Source organism: Phaethon aethereus (genome assembly GCF_964289735.1).
Source record: "Phaethon aethereus genome assembly, chromosome: 3".
NCBI lineage: Eukaryota > Metazoa > Chordata > Aves > Phaethontiformes > Phaethontidae > Phaethon > Phaethon aethereus.
The window spans coordinates 38034587-38061016 of NC_138576.1; the positions used below are offsets into that span (position 1 = coordinate 38034587).

The 26430-nt window shown below is 40.6% G+C and overlaps 1 protein-coding gene across 1 annotated transcript in view; it reads left to right on the forward strand.

Annotated features, from left to right (window-relative positions):
* The window catches only part of SH3BGRL2 (SH3 domain binding glutamate rich protein like 2), a gene marked incomplete at its 3' end in the record, with an annotated part of 41814 nt that extends 16859 nt beyond the window's left edge, over window positions 1-24955 (forward strand). The window contains exons 2-3 of the mRNA XM_081998255.1: window positions 7553-7738; window positions 24884-24955. Of these exons, the coding sequence (XP_081854381.1) occupies window positions 7553-7738; window positions 24884-24955 (258 nt within the window). The remainder of the gene's footprint in view (window positions 1-7552; window positions 7739-24883) is intronic.
* Window positions 24956-26430: the final 1475 nt, after the last annotated feature.

The following is a 26430-nucleotide window of genomic DNA, read 5'->3' on the forward strand; positions in this document are numbered from 1 at the left end:
CTCTGTAGGAACACATTTTTCCTACTGCAAGAAGAAAATGATGATAGAATCCCTTACTTCATTTGTGTCCATCATTGGCAAGTCTTGTTTCCTGAAATACAGAAGAATTGAAAAGTAGGCTTGGGAGTGACTTGAGAGGCTTTCTCAGCTGCACACAGCTCAAAGGCACCCTGCATGGCCCTACCTGTAGCTGATATTTCTGTAGAACTTTCTCTTTTTCCTTTCTTGTTCTTTCCCCTTTTTCTGTTTGCTCCATATCTTTCTCTCCTTCTCCCTTTATGCTCACTGAAATAATACCAAATAAACCCCATAGCGAACTCCCATCATCTGTTGTTTTGCTCAGTGATAGATGTATTTGTACTTGCTAAAGACTCCTTCGTGTTTCTGAGTGTTACCTTGTTACTTGCACAGAGAACAATGGTTTCTTACAAACTAAGTTAAATAAGAAACTTTTCCTTTCAGCTTGTAAGAGATGTACATACACAGAAGTAGACTTAAATTAATTTTATCTTTGTGCAACATCTGACAAGGAAAATAGGAGGTTAGTAGGCATTGGGCATGGACCGGTTTACTGTCTCCTGTAGCTTTATAGAAGAAGAAGAAAATAATACATTTTCCTTTGCTGAGTGCTTGTGATTAGGAGTCTTTTAAGACCCAAACCTGGCTCAAATTGTAATTGCATTTCTTAAATACTGGACTCTTTCAAAGTTCCCATACAGATATTGCATAAAGGTAAAGGTGTGCAGGTTGCCTGGCTAAGCAGTGTCTCAGCAGCTACCAGGGACCTGCAAACCTGTGTGCATAAAGCTGAACAGATTGCCCTCCCAGTTCAGTAGAGTATTTCATATGGCGTGTCCTTAATTATGTCTCTGTATGCAAGCAGGAGATTGCTGCTAGCAGGAGACCAGGACGGTGCAGGCTGCCTGTAGCCACTGCTCAGGGACTTTTATATTTCTTTTCAGATTTAAAAGTTCCATGGTTGGTTTTTAGGATATTGAAACATTAATGTATAGTTTTTCTTGAGGATGAAGCATTGAAGGTGTCTTTAGCCCTTTGAGGATCTGTTCTGAGGAGACTGTATTTTCCTTCTATCACGTGTAATGCGGTATCTGTTATGGCAGGTAGCCACTTTACTTTTGGGAATAGTTGTGTAATGCTAATTTGTTTTTATTTTTATTTTTTAAATTTCTTCTTTATTACCATCCTTCACCTCACCACAGCTTTTCATCTCCTTTTTCCCTACATACATAGATGAGTTGTTTTTTCCTGTGCCAAAACCAATGAATTAATCATATGAACCTTTGTGAAGGTCTGTCACAGCACTACCATCTCTCTGCAATAAAAATTGCCGGGGTCAGTTATGCTCTCCTTCCTAAGCCAGGCAAAGAAAGAAATTTGGCATGAAGTCCCTGTTGCTACAGGTTGCAAATATAACAGGACCATGAGGATTTGCATGTCAGCCTTGGTGAATGTGTGAGATTGTTTTTCATTGCTTCTGTATGAAAGCAGAAACACAGGAGAAATGGAAAAAAAAGAATACAGATGTTGCTTATTGTGTTTGTGAGTGGCATTGCCTCTTCCTTGCTTTTCTGAGGAAGGTATGTGTAGGCTTGCAGTTAACACTGTTTAGAGTTCTGTTTGTTTGATGTGGTTAGGGCTTGCATCTCTTTGTTAGAGCATAGTATCTCCTTATTACCTGGGAGTATGTGTGAAGCCTCATCTGTATGAGAAGTAAGTTTAGTAATCCTCCTCGCTAACTATGTTACATCTGCATTTTACACTGCAACAATCCCTTTGGCTATGTTTGCATGACTTGTAAAGGCAGAGGCTCCCGTTTGATATTTTCAGTTGTGGGAGTGAGCTGAAGCTTGTGTTTATGTAACACAAATGCTGTTTATGCAGTTCATATTTCAAATACCTGTAGCTGGTCATGCTTCAGCTTCTGCTGAGCCATTATCTTAGGGTGCTACTGGTATGAACTTATGAGATTGTGGTGCTGACATTGATACTCCTTCCCTTGTTCCCCTGGTTCCTGCATTATGCTTGAGCAAGGAAAGCTGCAAGAGCTGCTTGGCAGGAGGAATGAAGGTTGTGTTGTCTCAGTGACAGCCAGCAGTGAGATCTGCTTAGCTGTATCATCAAACTGCACCCTAAAGGTGCCTCTGCCAAATGCAATACATTCAGTTTTCAGCTGAGTCAGTGAGTGGGTAACGTGGCTGCTGCAGTTCTGGAGTAAGGGCAGAGGTGAGGAAAGGGTAACCAGATTAAAAGAGAAGGAGGAGAGCCAGAAGGACCATCTGTCTCTTGAGGCACAAGTCTAGATAGACATATGCCAGTCTGTGAAACAAGCCTTTGAGGTGAACTTAGACATGCATTCTGGGTTTTTTTTTTTTTTTTTTTTTAATTGTGAGACTTCAAAAATGTGTTTGTGGTCTGACAAGCCAGCTTTGAACATACTCATCATAAGGCCTTGTTCTCCACATGTGTGGTCTGAATATATTTTGGGGTGGGACTTTGTGTTAGAAAGCAGGCTGTTTTTTCTGGAGATCTGTGCTCAATGAGCGGACAGTTCAGGTTAGGCTTTCGATCCCTTCAGTTGCAGGATGAAGAGACCATACGACAGGCAGTGCTACACATCTCACTCAGCAGTCAGTTCCCTGAACGGTACCTGCTGTCATTCCCTCCGCTTGCAGGCAGGAGGACTGAAGCCCAGGGAACACCTTATCTCCAGAAGGTGGGGGTTAGAGTCCGGAGCAGAAGACCAATCTCTTGTGTCCACTTTGTGGGTACCAGACACTCAGCAACATGCCTGCAGGCACTGTGAAGGGATTAGAAACTGAGAACGTGTCTGCTATGTCCCATTTATATTAACTGGGCTAATGAAATAAGGCAGAGAAGTTCTTTTTAATCATGGCTATTTCACAGTTCCTATTAATACTGCCGCTTGAGTCATCTTGCCTATAGTGTAGTCAAAGTAGCATTCATTTATCCTATCTGGGTTACATAAATCCTGGACTAGTGAGATTTTTGCAGTTATCTTGGTTAAAATAGTATAGAATAATGAAATACTGCTGCCATTTAGTAATGGAGAGACCACATGATATGCTCCTCTGGTTCAGCAGCTGTCACTAGGCAAGCCTTTCTAGTACAGAAGATCTTCTGAAAATAGGTTCAAGAAGCACAGAGGGGGGGGAAAAAGAAGGAAATTGTGACCTGTTGGAAGCGATGAGAAGCTTCCAGGGAATTTTGGATATAGAGGATGTGATCTGATTTTCCTAAACTTCTGGTGCAGTCTGGACATGATTTATGATGGTAACATCCTTATTCCGCTGTTAAATGAGTGGTAGGATTTATCTTTTTACTGGAGATCGCTGTTCAGGTTAGCTGGGAGATCTGTTTCCCACCCGCCATATTAGTTGTGTGGGAAACAGAAATCTTATAACAGAAGAGTTTTCAGTCTAGCCAAAAGTATAAAAAGTAACGTACCTGAAAGCTGGAAGCGAGGTGAATTCTGAACAGAAGAAAGCAAATTTTTTAAGTGATGGCAATTGATTAACTATGGGAACAATTTTCAAAGACTGGCAGATTCTCTGTTATTATCAATTTAGGAATGGAGCTTAGGGAGAAAAAAATCCAAAGAAACTCTTTACTCCTAAGAGGAAGTAACTCAGGGATGCTGAAGGTCAAAACAGATAATTCCACTGGTCCCACCTGGCCTGGCCTGAGCCTGTCTTTGAAGTGTTTCTCCAAAGTAGCCTGAAAGTATATCCTTCCTCTTGCAAATCAGTATACAGAAATGAAAACTAGGGGAGAAAACTGGAACACTTTAGCTGCGATAGACTTTCTTTGTAAATTGAGCTACTGAATAAGTGATTAGCTCATTTTAGCAGTTCTGTATGTCAAAATCATAGAATCATAGAATAGTTTGGTTTGTAAGGGATCTTTCAAGGCCATCTAGTCCAACCTCCCTGCAATGAGCAGGGACATTGTCAACTAGACCAGGTTGCTCAGAGCCCCGTCCAACCTGACCTGGAATGTTTCCAGGGATGGGGCATCTGCCAGCTCTCTGGGCAACCTGTGCCAGCGTTTCACCATCCTCATTGGGAAAAATTTATTATAGAATTATAGTAGTAGACTGTTAGCTCTATCAGAGTTTTCTTCACCATGTTAAAGTTAGATTAGGATCACATTGTGTAAAGAGCCACTGATTTTGTTTCAAAGTCAGTGCCACTGCTTAATAAAAGAGGTGATGTTGCTTGTTTCTGGTTGTATTTATGGCTAATAATCTTTCATGACTACAAGGAAAATTTAAAAAAATCAACATCTAATTGCCTGTTTGAGATGAGATAAATAGGATGCGTATGGAAGCTGCGGTCTCTTTATGGAATACAAAATTAAGTGGGGGATGTGTGTTTTCCTCTGAAACTTCACAATGGATATATATTTTGATGGTATATCTCGCAGTGCCTTCTGGTGTGCTGAAGCATATTAAAACCAAAGTATTTTGATGCTAAAGCAGTCTATCCTGTAAGAATACAGATGCTTTCCCAAAGTGGTGGGAAAATTTGTGGATGCCTTCCCAAACCACGAACCGAGTTTTTCTGAACATGGTACCTGTGATTATATGAATACACTTTTCAGGTTCCTTTCAGTTGTGTCACACTCTGGAAACTTTAGAAGTAGCAAGGTACAAGGCTAATTTTCATAAAGAGGACTGAAGTATCCACCTCCATAGTTTGTCAAATGAGGATGTGTATTTCTCTACTGGGCTCTTGACAGGAGCTCGGATCCTCTGTATAGGCTGGTGAGGAAGGGAGAGCTGACACTGCTCTTTGTGCCATGGTGTCTTTGCTCAGTGTTTCATGTGGTCGAACGCTGGAATTTTTTAGAGCTCGGAGTAACCACAGATGAGAGCTGCAGGCAGGATTGTGAGGCTGACGCACTCCTGCGGCACAGATCCAGTTGTAGAGGAGGACAAAGGTCCTGTGGTTTTCCTGGGGAATAACCAGCTGGACTCTGTTGCGGCAGGTGCTCTGAGCATCAATCTTAAACAAATAGGTGTAATTTAAAAGGATTTTTAATGTACCTAATACTCTTGTTCCAGTTTACAGAGGAGATACTACTTGTTTGGCTAAAAACTTTCAGGGCATTTTGTTTACATTTATGCAGCTGGCACGTCCACAGCTGATAACTCATGCAGATGTCGTGTGGAGAATTGCAAAGCTTCTGGTTAGAGAACAAAACAATGTATTTCACTTCAACATCTTAATTAGTTTTATAAAAATAAAAAGGAGAGATTAGGAAATGTGGGTTTGTGGGAGAATTCTTATGGTGTGACCAGTAAAATATTAGGGATCTGATTAATTCTAAGTTGCAGTTAAACTTGTGCCCAGTGTGCAGGCTACTGGAAGACTGGTGTAGATACATGTGTGCTGGTACGTGGCCTGGGCCTGAGCAGTGAAGCTCTCTGGTACTGTGAAACTCTTAGAAGAACGGTTGCAGGCACAGACAGCTTTGGCCGAGGCTAACCTAGTCTCACAAACAATTTGTGGCCATGATTTAGATGTTACAGCATGCCAGGGATCATTCCCGACATACAGTTTGCATGCAGCCACTCTAAGAGGCTACGGGTTTAATAGACTTGGCCAGATGATGCCATTTGGCCTCAGGGCCAGAGGGCTGGCCCAGACACTATGTAGTTTGTTGGTTTGCTCTGACCTGTGCAAGGAGGGAATTCATAGTGGTTTGAGCAGTACTCGTAAGGAAATGACCTCTCCCACACATCATTTCAGACATCTTATTTCTCTTTGAACAAATACTTAATATCGGGCCTCTCTTGCGGGTGTTCTCTGGTCAAAGACATGCAGGTTTTTTTTGGTGAAAGACAGAGGAAAATATTTTCATCTTTCACTTCTACATTGACAACAGAATTTGTCTTTGCAATTTTTAGGGAGACAGTAAAAGGTGTGTTGTCTTTGCTGCCATCAGTGATGATGATGCAGTAATTTTGCTGTTGTTGACAATGCATTATTTGCACACAGTTTTAGGAGCTACCTTCTGTTTGAAAAAGTGATCCTTTCACATATGCCTAAAAAACCCCATCAGTACATGTAGTAACAGGAAAAAGAATAAGACACTGAAACAAAAACTTACTATGCAACCCACTTCCTAAGACAGACAGTAATCATTTAAGAGCTTTGTCTTTGCAGTTTCTTGGGTTGGCTATTGTCTTATTTCAAGGAAAAAATGATTCCATCAGCATTACCTCCAAAAGTGATGTATTTTTGCGGTGCATTTAGTTAGACAGAATGGGTTGTGTGACAAGAGCAACTACCACATGCACTTTGAAAATCGTCTGATTTCCAAATAGTATCTAGGTCATATGATGCCCACGGGCATGATTCACCCACCTGGGCTTTATGCCAGTCAGCAGCTGCGTGGATCTGACACTCCACGAATACTGCAAAATTATTAAAGCTGTTTTTTTTTTTTCTTCTGCTGATTATAGCTGTAAAAAAAGACAGCATGTAATTTATAGTTCCTTTCTGAAAGAATTAATTTCATTAAGTAGATGCAAAAAGTACAGCATGGCCTGAAGAGAATGCAGAGCAGACCTGGCTGAATGAGCCCAGGTGGCTTTCCTCGGCCCCACAGACTTTCATGTCCAAGGTTGCTATCTTGATATAAAGCCCTGTTGGAGGCAGAAGTAGTCTTCACCCGAGTGTATCTGCTTGAAGCCCAGCTAGCTGTTAAGAGATTATTTTAGTTAGCTAAAACAAGCTAAAAGCTGCCAGTGTTCAGCCTCTATTAGGCTTTTGTATAAAGACGACAGTTTCTTTGAGGGGCAGAAACCCCATACATTTAGTACAAACCTCATGCATTTTTTTTGCAATGAAGTTAATTTTCAAGAGATGAGATCACACTTATTTTTAGGCATGTGTATTATGCAGACAGACGCTCTTAATTAAAGATTTAACAAGCCTTGTTCAGGGAACCATCAAGCTGTATTTTTAAAAGATGTGAAGGTGTCTAGGAAAACAAAAATACACCCCAGTGTGTAGCTGGGGTGTTTTTTTTAGATGTACCAACAAATTTACCTCAATGAACACTTCCAGGAGTAAATTCTTGGGCTTGCCAGGTTGCTTACTTTGCATTTCTAGGTGCCTGTATACTTTAAAAATGTGGGCCCTAATGACTTTGAAAACCAGCTGCCTCTTTTAACTCCTACTTCCAAAGAGTCCCATTCAAATTATTTTTTTAAAGCATCTTTAGAGAGTAAGGGCTGGAATTCCCACAGATGAACTAAAGAGACAGCCTTCTAGAAATGAGATAAGGAATTACAACTTTTGCCAACTTGTAAAGAAACAACAGTGTTTAACTTTTATGAACTTAAAACTGAAAATAATATTTTCTCCTCTGTCTTCCTGAGTTTGTGACTTCTTATCCCATGAAAGGGGGATGGGAGAGAAGGAATGTTCTCAGATTTGTAAGCATGTCTGTGTTATGGTGGACTTGCTCTGAGTATTGGGTTTTTTCCCTTTCTTTCATCTAGATAAAGAAGAGGCAACAAGATGTGGTGAGGTTTCTGGAAGCCAATCGCATAGAGTTTGAAGAAGTGGATATCACAATGTCGGAGGAGAAAAGGCAATGGATGTATAAAAATATTCCTGAGGACAGGCAACCCGCGCAAGGCAATCCACTGCCACCACAGATATTCAGTGATGATCGGTACTGTGGAGTGAGTAGCTGTTATTGTTGTCAGCAGACAGTATATTAGTGTACCCTGTTGGCCATTTAAAAAAAGCTGGGACTTGCTGTTGAGCTTTCTGTAATAGAATCTGAATTAATGGCGGCAGTTTGGGGTGATAGGAGCAGGTAATGATCATGCAGTGAAAATTCAGATCATTCATCTGTAAATCCTAAGGTTGTCTTCAGCTAGTGAATTCCCTCCAAAATGTAAGAATTTGTAATGTCACATGCTTCACGTACAACCTGTTGGTGGTAAAGTCCCTTGTGAGACCACTATTAGCTGAGGATTTATGGTTTTCTTGCTACTTGGGTCTAGTCCAAGCATAAAAATTCAGAAGGAGATCTTTGGCACAGTAAATGAGCACATTGGCTCGATTGAGTTATATTGTAATTAAGCTCCTTCTCTGCTGCTGTCATAGTCTAAATTTCATTTATGCTCAGAGAGCCTTTATGGAATCAGAGTCTCTAGGATAAATGAAAACTATTGCTGTTTCAACAATAGAATAATTTTATTTTTACCTAAAGCAAAGCAACTTGAGACTTGTCTCCCTCTGCTGAAAGACTGCTAAGGATGAGAGCCCGTGAATCTTGTTGTACTAGTTTCTCTGATGGTGTAAGCTGCAATAACTTCTCCATCTGCTAAGTGCAAGCTGAAGTGGTAGCCTTTGACTGATATGTTGAGAAAAGCACCATGCACATGTTTTACTCTCCTGCTTAGCCAGCATGGTATGCTGCAGCCCTGAGTCTTGGGCCCTGCTGTAGTGTGGGAGAATCTTCCCAGAACTTGGACTCACCTTTGGACAAAATGTTGTAAAGAGCACAGCTGAGCTCTCTCTGCCTTGCTCCATCTCTTCATATTTCAGCCATGTGACTTGTACATCCTTCAGGAGGCAAGTTTGAGGTACCTGTTAGACTGGCTGGTGGGAGAAAGGGAGGTTTCGTGGACCACCCTGGCTGCATCAGGAAGTGATTGGGTAAGGCTTGTCAGTGAATTCAATAGGAGAATGAAATAGGGAAGAGAGTCTGTGCTTCTAATAGCTGGACCAGAGTAAATGTGGGTATTGTGTGGGTTTGTGACTACATGGTGACATCCAAGCTGGTTCTAACTCAGTCCCTGCCAGACCCAGCAGTGCTGTAACGAAGCTGCTTCTGGCTGGTGGATCGTTCAGATCTGCTGAGAACCTGTCAACTGCAGTGCAATTGTTAGCTTAATGTAGGAAGTGCATAAGAAGTGATTTAGGATCCTCTGCAACAAACAGATTGGGTATAATGCAGCAGCTAACTGGCTTCTTGAAGCGAGGTATTTAGTATCCCTCCCATATGCTTTGTATTGGCCTTACTTGTTTACCTCAGCAGTGTAACTTGTATCGTCCTACTTCCAGGTAAGAAATATCAAAGAAATGTATCTGGGACATGGAAGGGATTTTGACGCTCACTTACGGAGCAGCTCCTCACTTACAAATTACAACATTTACATTGTTCTGTGTGATTTTAGTTTGCCTGGGAAATACAAGGTTCTAAGATGTTGTTTCTTACCATTTCAGCTTGTCATTACAGCATGTTTTAACCTAGCCTTAGAAATTGCTGTTTGGAATTAGCAAGGAAGAAGATGTCATGCAACATGTGAGATGAACTCGTTAATCCATCTGCTCAGCTGATAGCTGTTTTGGTTGAGCAGAGTTAATCCTATTACTAGACCTCACTATCTGCATGAACATCTTTAAAGAGCAAACATGCTTTGAAAGAAACAGTATTTTCTAGGATGAAGGAACAATTATGTGCAGGATCTCCAACATTCATTGGTGATAGAGTGGAGGCACAACATTAGGCAGGAGACAAAGGAGGTCAGTGCTGGGAAGAGGGGTAAAATACCACAATTAGATGAAGTCAGCAGACATTGCACATCTTGTCTCTGTCATTTCCACAGTGAGTGTTTTCATATGTTTATCTTGACATAAATAACTAAAAAAAAAGTCACTATTAAATAACTTAAACCAAAGAAATACCCACTGAGTTTTCTGTTAGTTGAGTCAGTGAAAATTGTAGCTTATCATTACTGATTTGTGTCCAGGCAATTTCTAAAACAATTTGCTCCATTAACAAACACTGTCTGTTTTTCTGCCTGCCTGTTCTATAGCCTCACCAGGAAATTGCCTGTGTACTTATTCTGGCTTATACATTGTTATGGACAGTACAGTCTTACTTGCTTACAATACAAACTGGTCAGGTCCATTGCTGTTCCTCTAAATGTATGAGGGCTAGACAAGACAAAGCAAAATAGGTACACTTTTCATTTTGTTTGTGTTATTTCAGTAGCAGTTCACAAGCATATGGTGTACAAGCCATGACTCAGTGTCATGTTCATAGCCATACTGAGTTTTATGTGTTAGTAAAAACATTAATAGTTGTTTGGTGTTTTGCCTCCACATTTTCTCTGTAGTAGAAAACCTCAGCAATGCACACAAGGGTATTATCTCAGAGTAGATTTTGTTGGCTAGGATATTACTGTTTGAAGTAATCACTTTTCAGAATGTAGCTACAGTATAGAGGAAGTTTGTCTTCAGTGTTTTCAGTAAATATCCAAAATGGGTTGGTGTCAAACATTTGAACATGTGATACCTGGTCTAAGAGGGGAGAAAGGTACAAAAAGATGACCAATGCTTACTGGTTCACAAAATGTCTTGTACCACAGGGGGAGGGATCCTTCTGGTACCAACAGACAAACTCCATGTTTTGAAGTATGAGCAAGACCTTGAAATGTTTCTGAGTTGATGTAATCGCAAATATGATCATTAATCTATCTTGTCCTTTTCTCAGTCTTCTGAGATGCACTCCCCAATGATTCAGTAACAAGTTCTGCTAATGGATTTTGAAATAAAGTACCCAGCAAGAACCATTTTTATTTCCTGGGAACAAGATAAGAGCTGTGAGCACGCAACAAATCATTTTACTGATAATCCATGCTATGTGATAGCACTGACACTATGATAATTTACATATTTTTATGACTTTACAATCTGTTGTTTCATCTTAGTGACATTGCTATAACATTGTAAGTGTGTGAGAAGAGAGTCTGCATTTCAGACTTATCAGACACATGAACCTGATCTTCTAATCTACAGTAGTGGAAATCTGAAATTACTACACTTATGTTGCTCTAGTTAGTGCTATGTAAGAGTAAGGAAATGTTAGTGCCTAGTGCATGTTCCAAGAGGGAACTTGTGCACTTTGCATAAAGAAATGTAAAGTGGAGATAATTTGGAAAAGACCAAAAAAAAGGACAAATAGAGCCTTAAGAAGAGCTGGTGTATTGGGTTGTGTTGGGTTGTTGGGCACTGAAACCAGTTGTGTCCTGCTCAGTTCTGTACAAGGTTCATCTTCAGTTCTTTTTAGTGGCTCCTGCTGTAGTACTTTGACACACAGCTATGACATACAACTCAAATCATGGATTATTTTCCCACAAGGTTAAATCTCCTTGAGGTACACACCGGGTTTCTTCATCCTCCTGCATTACCCACCAAGTGCACCCTGGCCCATGAGCAAAAGGAACCCCACGAATGTGTTTGCCTTTCCCTGAAGGAGGAGCAACCCACACTGTCTTTCCCAGCTGCTGTTCTCCACAGCAGAGAGGCTTTACTGACTTGACTTGTTTGATCATGGTGCATGTTTCACATTCATGGATAACCTGTTCAGTGGCTTCAGTGGTCAGTTCCAAGCCTTGATCATGAGCCCATCTATACATTGCATTTCTTCCTAGGTGTCCTGATGTGAATTGGGCCCACTGAGCTATGAATAGCTTGCCCTTATGTTCGCAGTCCAGGTCCATCTTAGCTGTTTCAGTTCTGTCAGCCTGATCTACCTGCTCCTCATTTCCATGTTCTTTGGTGGCATGGCTCTTGGGCATGTGAGTATTTACATAATGTACTTTTGCGACGAGGTTCTGTACCTTGGCAGAAATGTCTTGCCATGATGCAGCAGCCCAGATGGGCTTACCTCTGTGCTGCCAGTTAGTCAGCTTCTGTTGCTTTAGCTACCCCCAACAGGACATTTGCCACCATCTGTGAGTCAATATAGAGATAGAGTACTGGCCACTTCTCTCTTTCATCAATGTCTAGGGCCAGCTGGATGGCTTTCACTTCTGCAAACTGACTTGATTTGCCTTTGCCTGTGACAGGTTCTGTGACTTGTCTTGTGGGACTCCACACAGCAGCCTTCCACTTCTAATGTTTTCCCACAAAATGACAGGACCCATCAGTAAATAAAGCGTATTGTTTTTCATTTTCTGATAACTTATTATACAGTGGGACCTCCTTGGCATGAGTTACCTCCTTGGGTGATGCTTCAAAATGTCTGCTTTCTGGCCAGTCCATGATCTCTTCCTCCTGCTCTCCTCTACTAACTGGATTGACCTATGCTTCTGTTGTTTCTTCTTGACTGCAGGAACGACTGTTGTAGTTGAGGGTTGAGTTTCTGATTTAGCCACAGTGTCTGTATTTTCTCAGATCCAAAGACCCTCACAGTATCCATTTTTATGTCCTCAGATCCAGACACCCTCTCATTTCTTTGAGCATGGGCATAAGCCTCCCCCAAGCCCCAACACACTGCTAGAAGTTGTGTCTTTATGGTATATGCAAGGCATCCTTCCTTCAAGTGGTCTGCCAATTCAAGAGGGTTCCACGTCTGTTCAGGAGTGAAGTACCAAACCACTGGAGGTGAAAACTGCTCTAGGCACCTGCCCAAATTCTTCCCACGCACCTTGCCACCCAGGAATTGTTTGCTTCAGGGCACATTCCCATGTGGCATTCCCAGCTGGTTGGTTAACCTTACGAAAATGCAAAATCAGTGTCACTGCACACACCAGTATGACCTTCTGGTTACATTGGGATGTTCAAGAAACTGAAGGGCAGTTGCAGCAAGGGTGGAAACCTCTGTCCTGGAGAAGAGGAAGGCAGTTCTTCATTTCCTCCATAAAGTGGCTCCTGGAAAAGAAGAGAAAGGTGTAATTGTTAATTGTCTCTGCAAGATGGTTCCCAGCGTACTGGGATGGCAGCAGTGCAGGGGCCAAATAGCAAATTAGGCTCAAGGTCAATGCATTTATCATGGCTGTCCCAGGCTAAGCAAAATAAGGTGGTAACATGGCAAATAGAAAAAGCTGAAAACAGCCATTAAAAAGCTCTCGAGTTTGATATACGGGAATAAAGGGAGCAAGCAATGGAGCAACTGAAGGAAAAAACAAATCAGCATCAAGAACAGGGGAGTCAACATCGTGACCAGCAACATCAAGTAACAGCTAAACACGTATAACAGCTGTAAATTCAGTCTAGCACACTGATCAAATCTGTCATTATCTTGAACCTTTCTGAGTGCCTGTTCAGGAGCCAAAAAGGACTGTTGTGGGTTGACCCCAACCAGCAACCACACAGCTGCTTGCTCCCTGCTGACTCCCCTAGCAGGACGGTGGAGGAAATAGAAAGAGCAAAAGCAAGAGAACTCATGAGTTAAGATAAAGACAGTTTAGTAAGTGAAGGAAAGGGAAAAAAACCTGCAAATGCAGTCACTCACCATCTCCAAAAAGCAGACCAGTGCCCAGCCAGTCTCTGAGCAATGGCTACATTAATGGCATGATGTTATATCATATGGAATATCCCTTTGGCCAACTGGGGTCAGCTGTCCCAGCTATGTCTCCTCTCAACCTCTTGCCCACTCTCGGCTCGCTCTCTGGAGGGGAGCAGAATGAGAAACAGAGAAGGCCTTGATGCTGTGCAAACACTGCTTGGCAATAGCCAAAACACTGGTGTTTTATCAAGGCTCTCACATATCCAAAACACAGCACCATAGGGGTTGCTGTGAAGAAAGTTAACTCCATCCCAGCCAGACCCAGTAAAAATGGGAAGATGAAGACTGTAGTTCATTTTCTAAGTTTTCACTAACTAAATCCTTTGCTTTCAAGGTCACAGAAAATTTTCTAAATGCTCTACCTCCTTGTTGTCAATTTCTTTTACACAGCCAGATCAGTGATCTTGCATGTGACTTACTCAGATTTTTCTAAAGTACTGCTGGTAGGATCCAACATAGTACTAACTATTAAGTATCGTGCAGGTTAAAAACACTATTTGAAAGAATGAACAAATAATTACTTATCCTTACTTACTTACTACTTACTGTTAACTTTTTTTACAGAGACCATGGGAAGTCCAGACAGATGGAGAGATCACTGCAGATTGGTGCATTAGGGTCAGATTCACAAAGTGACTATAGCATGATGCCAAACGCTGAAATGCCTCAATTTTGTGCATGTGGCTTCCAGAGTGGAATTTGCAACCCCCAGCTAGGACTCTAGCTTCTTCACATGGTAGGTAAGGAGCCATAGGTACACGTATCCAAACAGGATCTGCAGTATCCAGAACACTGGACATGGAGAGTTCTTAAAGCAGAAAGCAAGAAATGCTGGAAAACTGATGTTTGAAATTATGCCTGTGCTTCACGCCTCCATCTTCTGCTTTCTCTGAAATCTCCACATTTGAATACACAACCCTTCTTAGACTAGAAGTGACTCCTGGATCTGGAAATCTCCACTTCCCAGTGAAACTGCACTCTAATTTTAACCTTACAAAGCTGCAAGTTAGCACTTTGAAACAGTGACAGTTTTATATGCAGAAATCTGCCACTGATGTGAGACTACCTGAAATTTAGGCCAACCAAAATTAAGAGGAAATCTGTTTCCAGGTGGGAGTTTGAACTGAAGGGAAAATATTTACATAGCAGGCTGACTCTTCCTTCTCCCCTGCCCCCCGCTTTGTTTTTTTGTTTTCTTGAAAGCTGCTCATATGGTTTAGAGTGTTAGGGTAAGTCCTGATAGAGTGCCTAGTAGGCAGCAGTAGAGATAGAGATAGGTGATATTTGTTGTCCTTCCCTGAAATGTAATATATGGGTATCAACTCCATCAAAACAGTGAAGGCCTATAGTAAGAAGTAAAATAGGTGAAAGAGGTGCGGTGTTCTTGAGAAACTATTCAGTGCACAGGCAATTACTATGGCACTGATTTATTTGCACTGTTAAGTATCAGTCTCTTCCGTTTTTTTTTAAAGATCCTGGAAAGATTAATACACATTTCTTTATCTTCCTTTTTTTTATATGTGTCAAATGACAAATCAGTAACTACCCACTGATAAGAGAAAGAAGAGGAAAGAGAGGATTTAAGAAAACTGGCTAGAGGCCACCTGAGAGTTCCTACCCTGGCCTGTTGTTGGGGAGTTTGTCATTATTTTTGTGGCTACAGATAGAGAGATCTTGAACTCTGTCTCTCTAGATCCTCAAGCAATGTGGCAGAATTGACCTTAGCACACCTGCTCTAATGCGTTTCCTTCAGGAGCAAGGGCAGTTGTGAGGCTAATTTGGTATTCAGCAAGTCTGCATTTGTTTCGCTGCACCCTTGGAGGTGTCTTAGGCAACTCACTCAGTATCTTGGTGGTCCGGGTCTGTCTTCAGAAGAGGGATAATCTCGCTAGATAAAAGTTAGTGTGACTTGTTCAGAGACCATGTAACAGCTGTTAATGATTGATGATGCTGAAACTTTCTTGATTAATTATTTTTCCCACCAGAGGTAGAGTTTCCTGTATGGCCAATTTAAGCTGTTTGTTTGAAATCGTTCTTAATTACCTTTTGCAGTTGCACTGGAGTAGTTTGTGGCTCACAGGTGTCCACAGACCCGAGGCTGAATGTGAGTGACTTGAGGACAGTGACACAGCACTGTTTATCTTCCTGATTAAGCCCTTTTCTCAAGCAAGGCGTACAGAAGGCAGAGCTGGTGTTGGAAAGCAGCCCCTGCCCATGTGTCTTCTCCATGTTGGCAAGATACTGTTCAGACCATTCACAAGATCTGTATGGTTATAACTTGCAGGCTATGCCTATGCTTTTGCTGTCCACTTGACTGCTTTTCTGTGTCCTGAGGCGAAGAGCTTTAGTTCTGTGTGATATATACTTAATAAAGGGGAGTGTGGTACCAGAGGCAAAGTGTAGAGTAGCCAGCCTGCCCAGTGTTAGGGTTTAAAAAATAGAAGCTCAGCAACTCAGTACAAATAAAATAATCCAAGAATTTGATCCTGCTGAGAGCAGTTAGAACTGATACCAGTAATGTGTTACACTGCTGCTGTTTACCCTGCAATGGAGGGAGCACATTCCTGTTGAGCACCGCAGTTTTTATTTAGACTCTTTCCTCTCCGCATTCTAAACTTCATGAATAGCTGTTTCAAAGTGAAGTAGCAGGTACTTTGTAAACCATCCTACTACATAAAGCTGATAGCTGTCAAAGATTTGATACATCTCTGGAGGTACCTTACTCTGTTTGCAGACTCTCTATTTCCTAAATATAATAGTATAGGGTGTTCATGTATTTTAGAATACTTAAAGGTGACCAGTATAAAATTAGAATTGTCACCTTTACAGGATATAGTAGACAATACTGCAGATTTTTTTCTTTCTGATTTTTATATTTATTACATTGATCTTCTGCAGAACTTATGGATAATCAGTAAGTGTGACAATTACTAACAATTCTGTTTGGGATCCTAATTCTCCTTTGCATGGAATGGAAACTTCCTATTGTGCCATGCTTTCTTGAAGAAAATAGGTTTATTCTTGAAGGTGTTGTGACTACTTTGGTTAAAGTCTTTTATAAAGGGCCAGTTCTTCTAAAATATAGGATATATGATATATAGAATATAGGAGGAAAGTGTGAGAAAGCTTACTAAGTGGCAGTAATACTTGGGGGTGCATAGTATTGCACAGAATATGGATGTAGCAGTATATTGGAACAATATCTAGAGAAGGCCATGGCTGTTGTCAGAGAACAACAAAGATGTAACAAGTAATTCGGTGCACCACTGTTCCACTTGTAATCATGCTAATATGATTATCTTCTAAGAAACACTTTGAAGATATAGCAAAGTTATAATCAATTTATAAGTAAAAATTGTGTTAATACATTGCAGTGCCATTACAATTAGGGTGGCTTTGTTCTTTCTTTAGTAGCTTCCCATTTCTGTTTTTCTCTGAAGGAAGCACAGAAAACAAAGGGAAAGTTGAAAGATGATTCTGCCAGTGTCCAATTCCTAAAACAAACAAATGGAAGGGGGAAATCCCTATTTCATTTAGTGCTCTGAGATGTCACCTAGTATTGGTATGAGTAAAATGCTCTAAGAGGAAAACCCAACCAACATAAGGTTGTCATGTCCCTTGTAAAGTTACAGCTACCTTAAAACATGTCCAAGTTAAAGTATGTGCATGCAGAGCTTCTGTGCAGCACAATCATTTTATGTCTTTTAGCCATGACCTCGTGTAAAAGGATGACAACCATAGTTAACTCCTTGATGTTTTCATCCCTCCTCCTTCTCAAATTCTTGTCATGGTCTGATTTGATAATATTCTTCTCCAAACAATTTGTAAAATAACATGATGAGCTGGCAGGTGCACAAAAGGGGGACGTGGCACTTGTTATCATCCATAGTACTTACTGATTCTGCCATTGACTCCCCTGAATATTCCCCTGCTGCAGGTGGGCACTGTGCCAGTTTGAGGTCTTCAGTACTTGGATGGGGGAAGCCCTTCTGCACTTGGACTCCCTGTCTTAGAGGTAAGGGATATCGATTCTTAGATAGTTGATGTCTGCGTACCCTGTCACGACTATTGAATGAACGACAAACATCACATCAGCCTGAATTTGTCATGTAATGCCCAAATGATAGAGCTGTAGCTGACATCTGCTCGCTTTTATTAAAACCTTTGTTTCTGGAAGCCTATGAGTAAAGAGATTACTGAAATTATCATCTGGCCCTTAGGAGAGGCATAACAGGTTGCTTGTAGAGTCAATTATGCTTATACTCTTTAAAAATGCTATGCAGAGATCTTATCAGAAGGTTCATAGAATCATAGAATGGTTTGGGTTGGAAGGGACCTGAAAGGTCATCTAATTCCAACCCCCCTGCCATGGGCAGGGACACCTTGCACTAGATGGGGTTGTTCAAAGCCCCATCCAGCCTGGCCCTGAACTTCCAGGAATGGGGCATCCACAACTCCTTTGGGCAACCTGTTCCACTGTCTCACCACTCTCATAGTGAAGAATTTCTTCCCTATATCTAATCTAAATCTACCCTCTTTCAGTTTAAAGCCATTACCCCTTGTCCTATCACTACATGCCCTTGTAAAAGTCCCTCTCCAACTTTCTTGTAGGCCCCCTTCAGGTACTGGAAGGCTGCAATATTAAAAAACACCTGCACACACACTCATTCTCCAAGGAGAGCTGTGCTGAGTTAGGGCTTTCTGTTGTAATCCTAATCAGATCAGTAAATTAATGTCATCTGTCCTAGAGCACTGAACTGCCCTTTTCAGGAAGGATGCGAACAGCTCATTCTCAGTGGCACACAGTATTAACTCAGTCAGTAGCAAAGTGCTGACTCAATGCATTTAAATTATGAGTTTCCCACTATTACTTGTAAAGACAATTACGTTGCCCCTTTTATAAGAATGGAGAGATCGTAATCATATATTAAAAATATATTGGCAAAGAGAAACAAATTCAAACAGCATGCCAATAGACTAATCTTTAAGTGCTCTCCAATAATCTGTACATTTTTAAAAAATTCGTATGAAAAGCAGTGCAAGCTACATTTGGGCGGGTACCTTGTTTTTCTGCTTTTTGATGTGGTAAGCAATGAGGATTTGTCTGGGATGTTTAACAAGCTCACTCTTTCTCTTGTTGCAACCTAAAAGCAAACAGCAACAAAGCCAACTTGCTTGTTTAAAGAAACTTACTGGAAGGAATTTTATTCACAGTTTACTGCCTTTGAAACTCATTAGATATAATGTTCTCCTAATCCTAGTTACAGTAATGGATAGACAGTGTCTGTATAATTGCCAACTGTAAATTAAACCTACTTTTTATTAATGTTTTACTTCGACCCAATGCCATCACACTTGTGTTATGTTCCCTGAAGCACAAATAGTTATTTATGCTGGTCTGCAGTATTGCCAATTTTAACTTTGGTATACAGTAAATAGTTTCTCCCAGCAGTGACAGTGTTTATTTAAGCGAGCCTCAGTGTACCTGCTTAACAAAATGCTGAGCCAAATTAATTATGGCAGTGTCTGTAATCACATCACTACAGTGATATGGTTTCCCAAGAGCAGGAATACAGCACGCTTAAGGTGTCCACATGACAGCTGGGATATAACTACTGCTCACAAGTGGAGCTTTGTGAACTTGGCAGTTGCTGTTGAGAGAAGGAAAAGCTAGCTACCTTGGAAGTGGGATTTCTAAAGAGGAGAGAATTCCCAAGGACCAACAGTTTTCCTACTGGAGTAAACTGGCAAAACCCACACGAATGCCAGAGGATGTAAGACATTTGTGTCATAATGAGGAGTTAAATCTGGATTTCTTGAATACTTGTCCACTACCTCAAAGACTAAGCTGCTTTTAGTTTACTGTAGCATTTGGGCAGTGGATGGCTGTTGGGATTTCTGCAGAATCTAGACATTAATACAGTTCTCCTATTTTTTATTAATCTGGTTTTAAAGAGGTGCAAAGCAACGACAACACCTTTTAGTTTCAGGATGAACTACAAGGATTCAGATTTTGAACACAAAGCTGTATAAGTGTGAAGCTTGTGGTTGGTTTGTGTTGTTTTTTTTTTTTTTTCTTTTACCAACATACTAAGTGGACAATATCATTTGACTTTGCTGATTATTTTAAAACTTTGTGTAAGATATATCTTAAGATAGCATAAGCGTCCTTAAATGTGTGAAACTGAAGGTCCATCTAATCCAGTTTTGTCCCAACAGGCCGTAAGCATATGCATAGGAAAGCCTACAAGCAAGTCAAGCATATACTTCTGTTGCGTATTTTCCCTGTCTCTAGCTATTTTTCTGAAACAAAAATAATTTTAATGTATTTAGTAATTCTTATTACATTTCTCTTTCATGAACTTCAGCCTTCTGATGAAGCCATGTAAACATTCAGCATCTTTAGTGTGCTCTGGCAATGTGCTCCCTGGGTCCACCGAGCTCTATATCTAGTACCAACCGTCCTGCCACCACAGTGAGCTTCACAGCCTTCTTCCCATTATCACCAGGGGTAACTTTCCTCCTGAAGATCTTTGCAGCCCCGGTCTGCCTCTCTATCCCAGTTTTGAGTCACTCAGCAGGAGGAGGGAAAGCAAAACAGAGCTTTATGCCGTGCAAGGCCAGGAAGATTTTGCTGGTCTGTAGGTGGGCTGTTGGAACTCTCAGTACAGTTAGCTTTGTTTATTTTCAACAAACCAAGAGCTTATTAGGTCAGCTGCTCCATTCCCTAGTAGCTCTTAGAGCATCTTTAATGCTGTAACAATTCTGGGGGTAGAACAGAGGGGCTGTATCTTGCTCAGACTTCTTGGTGGGTGATCAAGCTGCCATTGACTTTAAGGGTGAGGAAACAGGCCTAAAACTGTCAGATGGCCGTTAGCCTGTTAAGAAGTCTTTTATCACTTGAAATAGCTTTTTACTTACCTTATTTATATTCCTGTCACTTTTCTATCCCCTCAAACCATCCTGAAATACTCTTTTTTTCTCCTAACTGGCATTTGTCATTCTTGGTAAACTTTCATACCCTTGCCTTTGTGATTTATCACCTGTATTTTTGGCTTTTCAACTTTTCCAGAGGGATTGAGCATCTCTGCGTCACTGATGATTCATGTCCACTGTGTCTATGTCCTCTTAGTTTTAGCAGCCTTAATCGGCTACTGATGTTGCCAGAATTTTATACGTTAATAATGCATAATTAACAGCTCTGGAAAGCACCAAGGATCATAATTTAAAGCAATTTGTGCACCTGTTTGCCTTTTCAAGTGGGGCAGTGGGTGGCACTTTGCAGTGCTCATATATTTTAAGGTTAACAGCTGCTTTCTGAATGCCTCCAGGGTGTCAGTGGGAGACACTTCCTTGCACAGGGGCAAGACAGCACTGCTCAGCTGCTCCCAGCAAAGCCGCAACGCCCGCTGCCTTGGTAGAGCTGCTTGGAACAGTGACAATGGGATTGCAGTAACTTGCTACCAGTGGTGCAGCCTGGTGCAGAAACAGGGAACCGCTGCCTTGCCAAAAACCAGAGGATGGTGGTGTCCTTCCTCTGTGGGAAGCAGAGTGTCCCACAGAGTTTTTCCAAGTGGAACCCCTTGGCTCACAAGCCAGCTGGGCTCTTGCCTGTGTATGAAGCTCTTGGCTTCCACTGAGCTTGGCACCATTTTCCTTCTTCAGCCTCTGTATCCACTGCTGGTGGCAGTGGGGTGCTCTTTATGTGAGACAACAATTTTCATGTCCTCACCCACGGATTTTGTGTCTTTACTTGTGGCCCAAGTCTACACAGACTTTCTCTCCATATAAAGGTAAGGTCAAAGGCAGGATATTTTTTGGAATGTTTGTTATCTCACCTGTATTATAAGGAAAGCCAGGGATGCCCACTCTGAACTCCTACCACATGCCAAAGCACAAGCGATGAGTCCTTGAGATCGTGTTCCTTGAGATCAAGGAGATCTCAAAAATATCTTAAGAAACTACCATACTAAAGTGATTTATTTCAACTTTTATAGGACTATTATGCATTTTTTAAACTTTTTTTTCACATTTGAATATTTTGGAATTATATGTTTTCATTGCAGAGATTAGTAGGAAAATTCTCCTGTTTAAAATTTTACTGCTACTTTATCTAAAAGCGTGATGCTTCTTTCCCCCATCCCCCATGAAAGTAAGAAAGTGTCAATAGCATTTTAATATGTTTTGCAATACTGATACTTCAAAACATCATGGAGGTTGCTTCTGGTGGATGGTATCTTGTGGTTATTAACTATTGTGCTCCTTTTAAAATTAATAAATCCACTGGTTTTTGTGCTCTTTCAAACATACACTTACTCAGTTTAGCTAATGGTTTAACCGTCATGATTTTTTTCAGTAAGTGAATCCAGGTTTGATAATCTGTCAAAATGTGGAAAAAACATACTAAACCAGGCCTGGGTACTTCTGGAAGTAAAAATTGATAACTAGCACTTCCAGAAAGCTTTTTATGATTAAGTCCTAAATTACTTTACAGAGGTTAAGGTAAACAGATGTTCACAGATATTGGTGAATTAGCTGAGTCACAAAGTCATTGTCAGAGACAGGAATGCAGCCTTATTTCTTATGACATTATTTTCAGGCTGGGAACACTTCCCTGCCCTTTTTAATCCATGGCATTGTTGGGATTGCCTTCAGTACTGTTTCAGCTTATGCCATGGCTTAGTTGTGAGATCTGTCTATTTTATTTGGATTTACTTTCTGGTTACTAATTGTAAACTTACGTTATTTCAGAAGTTAGCATCAGTTCATCACCTTTAACGATTTTTTAAATTGATGTAAAAGTGTCTATTTCCTCTGTTTAATTATATGTTTAATTTCAAAGTTAGGTAGAACAGACCATACCTAAAATTAACAGTAAGGAAACTTAAAACTGTGTCTAGTATCTTCATTTGTTAGCACTTTAAACAGTAATGGTAATAGTTCTGTGCTCATAATTATAAGCAGCATCTGTCTGCAAAGTCTGTTTTCCAGTCCATGATGCTGATCATTGCAGGAGATTCTACCTTCCTTTGCTCCAGAACTGCTTTATTCCTTGAAGTGTTTCATTCCCCTGGCAGTGAAAGCAAATGAACTTGGCTCTTCCCATAGAGTGAAATGAGTAGATGGTATTCATTGGAAATTATGTATCGCACATAGACAAAATCATGGAACTGAAAACCAGACAGAAGAAATGCGTGCGCGCTCTCCCTCTCTCTATTACATAGATACGTGTATGAAAGCTGAAAGGATCAGTAGACATAAAGCTTAGTCCCGGAATACTGACTTACTGCCTAGTCTATAGCTCAGCAATATGCCATGTTTTAAGAAGACAATGACAAAAAGCCACCTTAAGAAGGTTTACCCCTTCCACTTACGTCAGCTATTATGTCTGAGGCCTGATGACCATCATACACTCCTGCTGGCCTCTCAGTGTCTTTCAGGGCCAATACTTTTAGTGTAGAGGGTTAGGCTGGGAAACTGCCTCTGTGCAGCTTTTTTTTTTCCTGGGCTGAGGGTATTTGAATGATTATCAACTGCAAAGTATCACTTTGCTCGGACAGTTGTGTTCACGTTGGTATAACAGTATAACATTATGAAAATGCTAGTAAAGCATCTTCGTGTAGTGCACCATAAAGGTTTTAAGAGAAATTCTTCACATCTGCAGGATGATTATGGATCTCATGGGAGGTATATTATCCTTGCTATAGTGACTATATATTTTTCTGTCCAAACAGTCTTTTATTTTACATTGGTAGAGAGAAAAAAAGAGAACGAAGACACGTAAAGTCTTCATCTACAAGCACACACTTTCCTTACAAAGTTATTTCACAGAATTCCAACCATCCTTCTGCAAAGATATAATTTGGTATATCTTATAATGGGGTCTGGCAGGTGGGATGAAGAGCTTTTCAGGGATTCACACAGCATTGTGAAGACCCAGAGAAATACTGGGAAGCAGAATGCTTGCCCAGACCATTTTTTTGCTTCCTGCTTAGGATCTGAGGCACCAAAATGTAAGCACAAGCGGATATTGGCTAGGCATGAGTAAACTCTGGTTGGCAGATAAAAGAAGGTTCCGAATCTTTGCATATCCTATGACAGCCTTCCAAGTATACCAGGTCAGAGAAACATTTCTGCTTTTCAATTAGAGCTGCTTCTGTTTATCTTACATGGTCCCCTGTGATTGTGGGGTGGTTTGTGAGGTTACAGGTTCAAGAGAAGGCAGGAGTGGAATGAGACAAGCAGGCAAAGCAGCAGCTGCTAGGGAAAAATTGAGGTCCCATTTCAGGGAAAGCACCTGAAACTAACAATAAGAGATGAGCTCTCAAAAAGTAATGAGATTGGAGGTTAGGAGCCAAAGAAGTGCTAACTTTGGGGGTCAGGTGCATTGAGAATGACCTTTAAGACAGATGGGAAGCATGTGGAGGCATGGAGACTGCCTGTTACTATGATGTATATGTGCACAGTTAGTATTTAAAGGGATTTCTCTTGTTGAATGCTTTCAAGTTAAGCATAACTACTATTCATAGATATTTAGAAATAATTACTATTTAGTGATGAGCACATACCTGATATTTCCTGACATTTATGGAGTATTTTATGTGTCAGAAGTGGTTAAGTATGGATTTTGCAGTTATATGGAGGAAGAAAAGAGTCTGAACTGGGTGCTTTATTGTTTGCTAGTGGTCATAGTGGTTTGGCAAAGATTTCCTCTAAGAGAACCTGAAACTTGCTGGCTTCCTGCCATATGCCAAATCCATGCACTAAAGTGTGCTCTGTTTTTCTCTTTTTCCCTTGAAAACTGAATATTGTCAGCTCATCTGATGACAGAAGAGTAGCAGGTATCCAATGCAATAAACAAATCAGTAAAAGTAGTAATAATGCTTTTACATCAGAACCTGATCTTAAGCAGCTGAAACCTAAAAGGAACTTAATAGTGATAATGAAGCTTATTTTTTATCTTTCTATACAACAAGTGTCTTTATGGTAACATTTTGTATTTAACTGTATGGTTGTCCAACGCTGAGGTATGATGGCTGATTTCAAAGGATACAATGATGATAAAGTCTTTGTTCCAGCACAGAAGAAATAAGGAGTTCAGCTGTCATACGACGACTTCTTGGGGGTTTTCATGTTAGGTAGTATTTTTTGTGCTAAAATGCAAATTGGAAACCCAGTCAGAAACTTATTTGCATTGCTAGGCACTTAAATAATTTTAAAACATACCCACAATAGATTTCCTTTGAATGCCACTCCATGCTTGTATTTTCCTGTCAAAAAAAGTAGTGAAAGGTGTTGTAGTTAGACAATTGATGTGTTTTTCTTTGCCATTGTAGTTGGTGACATCATTACAGTTTAGAATAGCTTTTAGGTTTGCATAGTAGAATATGGGTGAGTATCAGTATTTTCCTAAGCATTATTATATATCACCGTTTAGTCTAATACACGGTGTGGTAAGATCAATCAAGAAAACACAAATACAAATGTTGACTCATGTTTTTTTTTTTCCCCTCTCTAGGATTATGATGGCTTTTTTGAATCAAAGGAGAGCAACACTGTCTTCTCCTTTCTTGGACTGAAACCTACTTAGGCATCAAAGGTCAGTGTAGTATTGCAGACTTTTCATGGAATTCTTGAAATATTGAGATTGAATTTTCTTTGAGTCTAAAGAACTCTGTGTGTTCGGATGCACCACTGCCTTTATCCATACCTTGTCCATATCAGCTTCATGCTAATGAGGTAATCAAAACTGTTGCTATGAGCAGCAAAGCATTTTAAATGAAACCAAGCATATACATGGGAGTTAATTTGAGCCAGCAGATAAATGAATTTTAAAGAATACATTCTCCTTCATATTATAAACGTAAATTGAAAGCAACTGACTTAGTTATAACAGGAGACGGAACTAGGATCTTAATCACTGGAATATCTGCAGTTTATGTCACCAAAACATCATCTTGCTGGGCCAGCTTAGCATAATGGCTCAACGAGGACAGCATTTATTTATTAGGCATTAATTTATTGTTTTTTTAAATGCTGAAATGCTGGATCAGGCATCAGTTGTAGCAATTTTTTGGATAAGAATTAAGTTTTAATGAATGCATATATACAGGTCAGAACACAAAGTTAGATAGCATCTTTCTGTTGAGGGCAGTATAATAGAGGAGATTTTATTGCCATGTGGAAGCCTGGACACTTGTTGAAAGAGACTGCATGGTGCACTTTTGGGCAGTAGATCAGACAAATAGGGGAGGATTTTTCTTCCCTTGGCCATTGTAGATACAGCTGTGTTTGGTAGTAGTACTGTTTCAGGCCTGGGCGGTAGCTCTTGGGTATCTATAGAGTTCATCTTCTGCCAGGGATTCACTTATTTCTGAACTCAATGAAGGACAGGAGTGGGAGGGGACGTCAGCAGGGAACCACAAGAGCAGGTTATTTTGGCAGCCTGCCTTGCTTCATAGCTTGAAGAACTAGTCCTCAGAAAAAGATGATGTCCTACTGCAATCAGAAATAGCAGCTTCTATGCAGCTCTGTTCCTGGGAAATAACCTGCTGTAGTCCTGGAGGAGGGTCTCTGTAAACTTGGCCAGATCACTGCTTCAGTCTGGCAGTACTTCAGAGTGATGCATCCTCAGCTGCTGTGTGGACCAGGGTTAGACACAGGAGATGAGAATTTATTCATAGCATTAATAACCTTTTTTTCTCTTTTCTTTTAAATAGGAGTCAGAACCCTAGAAAGCCTATCTGAAGTATCCACAAGCACATCTCCTGGATGAGTGACCCTATTCTTCAGCACACAACAGCTTCCCTAATGGATCACTGTGATAGAGCAAACATGCATCACTAGTAGTAGTCTGCTTGCCATGAGACAGTGCTCTCCAATAATATGGAGTTAATAACACATATATGAAACAGGATTAAGGCCGGGCTACTCATCTTCCTTTTTAAAAATACTCATTGTTGATGTTTCACTTTTGTCTTTCGATTGCTTTTGCAACTGTCACTGATATTTTAACAGACACGGATGTTTGAGACGAGGGACTGGAAGTGAAGGGCTTCTATTGTT